Here is a 9,947-nt window from a genome sequence, read left to right on the forward strand (position 1 = left end):
AGTTAACTAAAAACCTATACTTTTCCATTTGTGGTTTAAGTTATGAATAAATTATACGTGGGTGTTAGCTCGGTCAAAGAATGGTGCTGAGTAGCTCGGTTGAGCGCTCAAAGGAGTGCCTGGGCAACCTATGTCTGTAAAGTGAAAAACAAAGGTGTTAAGCACAGATCGTGGGACCGTGCTAAAAGAAACACAGGCAAGATAAATGAAGTCCTAGCTCGGCTATGTGAAGTGCTTCGTGTCTTAGCTCGGTTTGAGCAAGGGGTCTGTTAACTCAGTTTTAGCAAGGGATTTGTTAGTCCGATTGAGCATCTAAGGGCAGCATTCTTAGTACGGTCTGAACTAGGAAAGCTGGTTTAGCCCCAAGATATAGCTCGGTCGTGGTTGAGACTTTCAAGCACACTTGCGCAGACTTAGTACGGTTTGTTAGCCCGGCTAAGTTAAAATAAAAGATGGTTTGACTTGTTGAAACTACGGAAATGTGAAATGTTAGTTCGGTTGGATACTCTGGCTAGATTGACAACAACTACAAACAACTTTTTAGTTCGGTTATATTGCGATTTTGGATCAAAACTAGTATTTCTCATCTTCTTTCTTGAATCCAAGCGGTTCTATTACTAAGTTTTTGTAGAAAACACAAAGTTAAGTAGAAAATGGAAGCAGACATAGTGTGTTTTGAAAAGCATGCGAATACTTAGGAATGTATTACAAAAAGGTGCAAAATTAACCAAAAGGAATTAGAAGGTTGAGTTACTTACCAGGTTAAGGCGGAAAAATTGAAGATGGAAGCAACGACAGTGAAGAACACGAACTCAGCGAGCTTAGGGGTTGAAGAAGTAGAGGTACAGAGAGAGAGAGAGTGAAGGAGATGAATAGTATAGTGGTAGATTCAAAATGAAAAGTTTGTTTTGTGTAGAAGGAAGGACAAAAAGGGCGGGGCTGTTCAAATTTCGCGAGATACGAAGACGGCGTGACAGCTGCCTTCAGCCAATGAGAGCATGCCACGTGTCCTTGGAATGAGAAGTGATTCAGTTGCTGTGATTGAAGAGACGTTTTGACCAGACAGGTAGAGCCGGCGTTAATTTAGCTCGGCTGGAAAGGCTAAAAGAGTTTTTTAGCTCAGTTGGAAAGGCTAAAGAGTTTTATCTCGGCTGGGAAGGCTAAATAGTCTTAGCACGGCTGTAAAGGCTTAAAAGTTTAGCTCGGTTGTAAGACTAAAGTTTTTAGCTCGGCTGGTAAAACAAGTAAATCCCTATCATGCTGCGCAGATGGAATTAAGGGGCAATTGAAAGGGTAATTTATACCTAAATTGGGTCGAGATGGGTAAATAGGGCGAGCTGGGTAAATAGGTCGTTCTTTGGGCCACAGTAAGAAGGGCTGGATGAAAGAGGGCTTGTAGTTAGCCCGGTCCTGGTAAGCTCTATTGTTATCCGGGTCCGAAAGAATCTTGAAGTTAGTCTGGTCTAGAGAAGCTTTGAATATAGCCCGGTTGCCGTACTCAAAGTTAGTTCGGTCATGGCTTATCGTGGTTATCTCGGCCAGAACCTTGCTATTTGTTAGCTCAGTCTGATCACACCATGGTTAGCACTGGGAGAAACCGGGGTAAGAGCAGTGAATGGAAGAGCTGAACTAAAGTTAGCTCGGTCTAGTCTGCGGCTTAGCATAGCCATGCTTACCTCAGTCATATTGGAGCCCGACCATGGTAAAACCATCTCACTTGGTTTAAGCAGTGAGGAGGGTGTTGAAGGATAAGCATTATCTTTCAGGAGTATGACTCCTAGGAGGACTCTACATGGAGGAGTAAGAGTCATACTAGGATTGTGCCACGCGGAACCTATAAAAGCTCACAACATCACATATGGAGAAGTAACATAACTTTGATTCCCAAACATACAGAGCTTTTTGTCTATTTGTCTATTTTGCTGACTTAGGTATCGGAGAGGTTTCCGGCACACACTCGCCGGCTAGCTCACGTTTGTGATTCATGGAGTAAAGCGACAACGTACGGATGCGTGCAGACTTGATTAACAGGATTATACGGGAAGAATATTTCGTACCCGTACATAAATGATTTAATTATTAAGATAGATTCTGAAGTCAAGAACCCAACAAAATCTCTCCAATTAAATTCACAACAAAAAAAAAAAAAAATCATTTTTTTAATTGTCACCACATGTAAAAATGTTTTCAATCTTCTTTTGTAAACCTTAAATTTATGGTGGGCCATGAAGCATGTTGATTTTTCAACTGCAATGGAAGTGATAAACCCTCCATTTTCATTTTTGGTTTTATTAAGGAAAGTAAAATGCTGTGGAAGGAGGGTTCTTTTTAACCCTTACCTTTCTTTTATCCAATAGTGATAATTCATACAATCATTCCCTCTTGCTCTTACCAATTCACGTGAAATTGGCATTTGATTCCAAATGTCTTCGAATTTTCTTTTGGTTGTGATTAAAAAATTAATTTATTGATTTATCCAATAGTGATAATTTATACAATCATTACCTCTTGCTCTTACCAATTCACGTGAAATTGGTATTTGATTCCAAATGTCTTTGAATTTTCTTTTGGTTGTGATTAAAAAACTAATTTATTGATTAAAAAGTTTATTTTGTTTTTTTAAAAAAAATTCTTAACTCATTGGCCAAACTTAAGGCCAGTGAAATTTAGGCCAAATTTAAAAAAACTAAATAAGTAAATTTTTTGACTTTTTATGAAATATAGGTTAGATTTGGGTTGGGTTTGAAGTGATGTCTTAGAGAGGTGATGTAACTTAAATAAGATGATGTGACTTAAATAGGATAGTGACTTTTTGACTTTTTAAATTTTTTGGAGGATGCGAAACTTGGCCTTAAAATCGTTAAAAAGTCAAAATATCACATTACATCATATCTATTAATTAATTATTTTTTTCACAATTATTTATTCAATTAAAAAAATTATTCCAAATACCATATTTTTGGCTTAATTTTAAAAAACTTGTTTAAAAAAAATAATCTGAAAATGTAAAAATTAGTTTTGTAAAAAAAAATGAAAATATCACAACACTAATCATTTATATAATTTTTTTTTTTGGATGATAGAAATAATTTTTTAAAATTAAAAAATATTTTTTGATGTTTATGTTTATCAATTAATTTATATTTTCTCAAAAAATATTCTTAGAAACTCAAACTAAACATTTCATCTCATAAAAAAAAAAATTCCAAACGAGCTCTCATTAAAAAAAAAGAATCATTTTAACAACTTAAAAAAATTAAAAAATTTGGAATAAATTTTTTGAATTTGTAGGTTTGTTAATTGAAAAATGTAAATTATTAGAGGAGGATTCTCTCCTGCCCAAATTTGGAGTAAAAGAGACTGTTTGGACCTTTAGGGCTTATCATGAATCTCGTTTCGATAATTCGAATCGTTTATTTTGTTAACCACTTCTATATTTCATCTAAAAAAAAATTAAATTGATTTAATAATTGTAACTTATTTAATTTATTTTATTTTTATTAAAAAAGTATACGATAATTATGTTTTAAAAAAATAAATTATATATATTTTTGATAACAAAATAATAAATTAAATTTTGGAACGAAGGCTCCTCCTAAATTATAATGGAAAGAAGACATTAATGTTATTTGATTAAGAGATTTAAAAAGGAAAAAAATAAAATAAAATAAAATAAAAATAAAAATAAAAAATATATTTATATTTTACTTAATTTTATATATTTATTTTTTTTATTTTTCAATTTTTCAATCAAATAGAAAATAGGGAAGAGAAGCTAACCATCCCCGTTGTCAGTTCTTTTACTACTTCCCATTATGATGCCCCCTGAAACTACTACCCAAATCTCTCTCTCTCCCTCTCTCTCCCTCTCTCTCTCTCTAGTTCGATGACGTAAAATACACAAAAAAGTTCCGTCTCTGCCATCTTCTTCTACTTTTCTCTCTCTCCACACAATATTTTGCTTTTGGAGATGTTTTTGGAGCCGCATTCGTAGATATGAATCGGAATTTGAAGGAATCTATGATCGGCGGGAGGAATATTCCGGCTGGAACTCAGCACCGTCGAGGTCTTAGCCTCACCGGAATGTCCAGAGATGCCGACGAGAACTTGGATTTATTCTCTAGGAATCGCCGGAGCCTCTCCGTCGCTTCCTCCGATGAATCTGACGGTACGAGTACGACTCTTCTTCATTTCCTCTTGTTTTTGGTTCCGTCGATTCGAATACTCTCATGAACACTGATATATTCCGTAAAATTCTGTGAGGTTTGGATTATTGTGGACGTTGATTTGGTCCTTTGATACCGAGTTGATTTATATATATATATATATATATATAATGTATTGTGTATTTTATATAAAAATGTTTTTAATTCTGATTGTCGGCTTTAGACGAGCAATTTTGTGTCTCAGATTGATGATTTAACAAAGTGAAAGCCATAGTTCTTGTTTTCTGGCATTGTTCGTCATCGCTAATGATTCGTTTTTTGAGTCGGATAGGGGCAAAACGATACACGTTGAATTCATAGGATTTTTTTTTTTTTTTGAAAGTCAATTCATAGGATGTTATGAATCCAGAATAGTCTCTCTATTTTATTTATTTATTTATTTATTTTTAATTATTAACAAAATTTTTGTAAAAGAATTATTTATTTATTGGGACTGGAAATGGTTTAATGTTTACTTATTATGTTGTGTTTATTTCAGTTTTGGTGAAATTGGGGAAACTTTCAGTTGGATCAGCAAAATTGGCTAAGAGTGGAATGGATGATCTATTGTCATCGGCCGAAGGAGGAAAGCATGACTATGATTGGTAACATCCTGAACATATTTCCGTCATTTAAAGTATTTGACTTTAATTGAATTATGTCCAATTTCAGATCTAACATCTTAAATACCTTATTGGCATCACCAGTAACATAGATCATGTTGAGTTAAATCAATGGAAATTAGGAATCACTGTGATGGCATAATAACTTGCTCAAAATTACTTGTGCCTTGTGTGGTGTCTATTGTTGTGTTTGGACCGTGTTATTTTCTTGTTTTGGACGTATCTGTGATCTGGAGTTTATTTTCAAAATAATTAAATGTTCTTTGTAGTTTGTCTGCTTACGTGAAAGCATTATTGATTTCATTGTTTTTGTCAGTTAGAGTGCACTTTTCATTCTTTGATTGATTTGGCATTTATCATTTTTATTATAATGGGATGTAAAGTTAGTTTAACTACTTGAGATGCACATATATAGTGTTAGCAGAAGCTGACAAATTTTACCGTTCTGGCTATCTTGACTGGCAAACCAATTGTTGCATTCAAAGTCTCCAGTTGTCACTCTAGAACCAACCGTAAATAATGGTAGTTTCTTCTTAATGGGTGGATTTTGCTAAGAGACTACATCATACGTGTATATATTGAGTTATGTATTGTAGTTATGCCACTTGGCATCAACGGTAGGAATAGATAATGTATTAGAAGCGCTGACGTGAGTTTTTGATACGTACTGAAATAGAGCCCCAAAAAAAATTCCTTTTTGTTCATCCTTGGAGTTGAATAGCTTAATTTCCAGTGAACTATATAAAGCATTTTTTTTCATTGACATGATTCATTTTTTCACCAATGAAACCACTGAAGATTGGACAGAACTGCATACCAGATAACTATTAGTCATTTCATCTGTTTTTTTACATTTTTCCTTTCTGTCAAGTAGGAATAAACAACCTTGTAAGATTTATCTAGAGATGAAATAAAATTGATTTTGTGAATTTGAGGTGTGTGTTACTTCTGCAGGGTGGGGACTGATAAGTTAAGTTAAAAGGTTTGGCATTATTTAAGTATAAACACAATGACAATTATTCTCCACTTCTATTTTCATGTTCTCTATTCATAATTGTTCCTGAAGATACAAATACAGTTGGACGTCCTTATGATTGGTCCATTAGAAACTTCACATTTCTATACAACATTTCTTGTACTACGATAATTATTTTGGCAAAACTTGAATAAAATATCTAGACATCATCATTATTATGGTTTCCTGATTAATAGTTATTCCATTTCATGTTTATACTTTATAGGCTTCTCACTCCTCCTGGAACTCCTCTTTTTCCTTCATTGAATGGAAGTGAGTCTCAACCACCGTCAGCTGCTCCAAGAAGCAGTTCCACGGTTAGATCAGTTTCTACAACTAAGGCTTCAAGGGTATGTTTTTTTGTTTTCTTTTTTTGAATAAGATTTTTATTCCAAAATTTTAAATCATTGCTAGGATTTTTGCCTTGCCTTTTATTTGTATGTGATGCTCATAGAGTAACCATCACCAGACAGAGAGATCTTTCCTTGTCCTGCTGTTTGGAAACTGGGAAATCTGCCTGATATCCAAACTTGCTGATCCCAAAGCCAACCTATTGTAGTAAACTTATCGAATCTATAGCACTCGTTGATCACTCAGCAATTTGAAAATGACACAATGAAATGTTAAATAGTTATATGTTTTTCTGACTCTGTCTACTACTGTCATCCTTGCCCAATCTTGAAAGAGGGAGTTTTGAATGTTGTCTGTTCAAGGCTGAGACTGATAGGTTTTCTACAGGGATCCTTTATCATGGAACTTACTAAAATTCTTTCATTGGATATTTTGCTTTTGTTTGGAAAATCTTTTATGCCTAGACAATGAATTTAATCCGAATCCAAAACTAACCTTAGTTACTTATTCTAGTATATTTGCAAAAGCATAGAAAATCATGAAAGTAGATACAATGGTCCGGTTGGGAACTGGGATATTCCTTTTGTCAAATGGGGTGAAGCCAATACAGTGGATTAGAGTTGGCTGGAGGTCTCTAGTCAACCAAGGTACTGATCTGATGTAACTGACTTGTTTGATGTGTTTTAGGCTTACTTTGGTCACTTCTTTACATTTGCACTAATTTGGCTTCAATCCACGCTTGTTGAACATAGTTCAGTGTGCCACAAGGGTTTATCCATTTAAATTACATATTTCTTATCCAGTACTTTCTCTATATATTAGATTGTTTAACCTAATGTAATTTCACCTTTATTTTATCATACTATTAAGTTCCTTCCTGTTTCAGTACTCCTCCTCTTTTTTATGATCTAACTTAAGCATAGATCTCTAATGCAATAATGATTTGTTGCTGGTAAAGTAGCATTTCATGATATCAGTTAGGGAGATAGAAATCATGAATGACCAATCTTTCAATTTCAGCTTTCAGTGTCACAATCAGAGAACAACCATCACTCAAGACCAATCAGAAGCAGTTCAGTGACTCGCCCTTCAATCTCTAGTACCCAATATAGTACCTACTCAAATAAATCCACCTCAATCCTCAACACAAGCTCAGCTTCAGTCTCTTCCTACATAAGACCGTCCACCCCCACTACCCGTTCCTCATCTACAGCGAGACCTTCCACTCCATCTGCCCATTCCGTGCCATCCCGATCCTCAACTCCTTCTAAACCTCGTCCATCACTCACCAGCTCTTCCATTGAGAGAACTAGACCATCCCAAAATTCAAGACCTTCAACTCCAAGTTCTAGGCCCCAAATTCCTGCAAACTTGAATACCTCAGTCAATAGGTCAGCTTCTCGCCCATCGACCCCTACTCGTCGAAATTCAGCACCTTCTTTACCTTCCGCAGCAGCAACTTCTTTGTCTACTGCAACGGGATCTTCTGTGCGTGCTATATCAAATGGGCGCAGCACGGCAACGGGGTCCCGACCTAGCTCCCCAAGCCCACGAGTTCGGCCCGTGCCACAGCCAATGATTCTTCCTGATTTCTCACTTGAGACACCACCAAACCTGAGGACAACGTTGCCCAACAGACCACTCTCTGCCGGTAGGTCCAGGCCAGGTGTGGCTGTTACCGGAAAGGGGAATGTGGAGTCCCCGACTGTAAATTTGCCTAGAAGACAGCCATCACCTGTCATCTCTAGGGGAAGACTCACAGAATCCACCACAAGGGGCAGGTTGCATGCAAACGGGCAAGCTGTTGATACAATGGAGTCACGGAAGGCATTGCATGTGTCGGATTTGTTAACGCGGAAACCTGTAAAGACTTCAGCAACATCGACAGATAACTCAGGATTTGGGAGGAATATCTCAAAGAAATCACTGGACATGGCCATCAGACATATGGTACATATACTCTCTTTTTGTGATTGTATCCAATTTTGTAGGTTTTATATCATAATGCATAGATCAGGATATCTACATTTTCAATGTATAGACTCGTTTTCTCCACAGAACTCTCAGAAATATACTAGTGTCATTCTAGTATGATATTTAAACACGTTACAACCGGCATATATTGTAAAAGTTGACATAAATGCAATTATCACCATCACAATCATCCTCAACTTGGTAAATATTTAGTGGCTGTCATTGCATCACGGGTTTGCCATCAATATTGTTATTGACTTAGACACCTGGTTATCAAAAAAAAAAAAAAATTTGTTGCTATCATGTCTGACATATATTATCTTGACCATCAAATAATCATTACTTCTGCTTACCGTATCACATTATCATCTTAATTGTTATGATTGCATTGTGATTATAGTCATTACTATTATTATTATCACATGTATATATATCACAATCAATATCTTCATATTATCGTCGTTAGCTTTTCCGAATTAATTAAAAAAGTATCACAATGTTACTGTTGTTCTCAAGTCTTTCCATGGTGTTTCAAGCAATTCGAGGTTGGTATTGCGAGTGTGATCTTCAAAAGTTTTCTAGATATCAATTCTAAATTATTATTTTTCCTATTGTATGTCTAGTTTTATCATGTTAGTATCAATTGTTAACACATTTCTATTCTACTTTTAGGACATTAGAAATGGTACCAGCAACACTCGTCCACTTTCGAGCTCAACGCTCTTCCCTCAGAGTATTCGATCTGCCAATCCAAAAGGCCAAACTAGTGGTCGTGCTTTAAGTGCTCCAGCTTCTGGCAATGGAAACCTGCCTATCGGCAGTAACGGTGTCATTTCAAAAAACGGAAACCATATCATTAGGTCTCCTGAAAACGGGACCAAAGAAGAGAATTTTCGGGACGCTGCAAAACTGAGTGAATTGGACATCTATGAGAGCTCGAGGTATGATACAATTCTGCTCAAGGAAGACTTGAAGAACACACACTGGCTGCATAGTGTCGATGATAAGTCCGACCAAGGACTGATCTTTGATAATGGATTTGAGTCTCTGCCTGAGCCTTTTGACCCCTTGTAACACCTGTGAAAATGGTTTGTTCTTTATTTTTATTTTTTTCAATATTTAATATTTTTTTGAAAAATTACTTGCTTGGTTTTAAAGATCATAATCTTTTGAATTTGTTTCTTTTTAGAGAGCAAAGGGAATGGAGAATTCATTTCATTTTATATTATTCATGATAATCTGTCCTGGTAAAAGTTAAGACCACCCGTGCTCCGTTAATAAGATTGTTATTCGAACAAATCCACTCGAGTTCGATTTGTAATCAACTCGTTATATAAACAAATCAAGCTTAAATATATTTTCAAGCTTGTTAAGTTTATTAAATCAAGCTTAAACAACTCTACTGCTTAGCTTAATAAACTAATTTAGGCCTTATTTGTCTTAACTTAAAAAAGTCAAAAAGTTAAAAAGTCACTATCCTATTTCAGTCACATCGTCTTATTTAAATCACATAACCTCTCTACCGCAACACTTCAAATCCAATCTATACATCACTTTTCTACCACAATACTTCAAATCCAATCTATATCTAACTTATATTTCATAAAAAGTCAAAAGGTATACTTATTTAGATTATTTCAAACCATTATTATAAAAAAAACCAACTCCTCGAGTTTCATTTGTATATAGCTTGTTAAAAACTTGTTCGGGATTAGTTTGTTATGTAAATATGTAAAGTTTGAATACATTTTAAAACTCTTGAACAACTTAATACCCGAT

At 35.2% G+C, this 9,947-nt stretch overlaps 1 protein-coding gene across 2 annotated transcripts; it reads left to right on the forward strand.

Annotated features, from left to right (window-relative positions):
* The first annotated feature begins 3,764 nt into the window (after positions 1-3,764).
* Positions 3,765-9,396, forward strand: LOC114318016 (uncharacterized). 2 transcript variants are annotated; one of them, XM_082891142.1, is made up of 5 exons: positions 3,765-4,168; positions 4,705-4,810; positions 6,070-6,193; positions 7,215-8,144; positions 8,841-9,396. In XM_082891142.1, the coding sequence occupies exons 1-5, from the start codon at positions 3,997-3,999 to the stop codon at positions 9,240-9,242; spliced, it is 1,734 nt and encodes a 577-aa protein (XP_082747268.1). In that variant the 5' UTR covers positions 3,765-3,996; the 3' UTR covers positions 9,243-9,396. The 2 variants fall into 2 exon arrangements, with proteins under 2 accessions (XP_082747268.1, XP_082747267.1); XM_082891141.1 differs by having other exon boundaries at positions 3,782-4,174.
* Positions 9,397-9,947: the final 551 nt, after the last annotated feature.

Source organism: Camellia sinensis, chromosome 10 (genome assembly GCF_055761805.1).
Source record: "Camellia sinensis isolate YWXY chromosome 10, ASM5576180v1, whole genome shotgun sequence".
NCBI classification, from domain to species: Eukaryota; Viridiplantae; Streptophyta; class Magnoliopsida; order Ericales; family Theaceae; genus Camellia; species Camellia sinensis.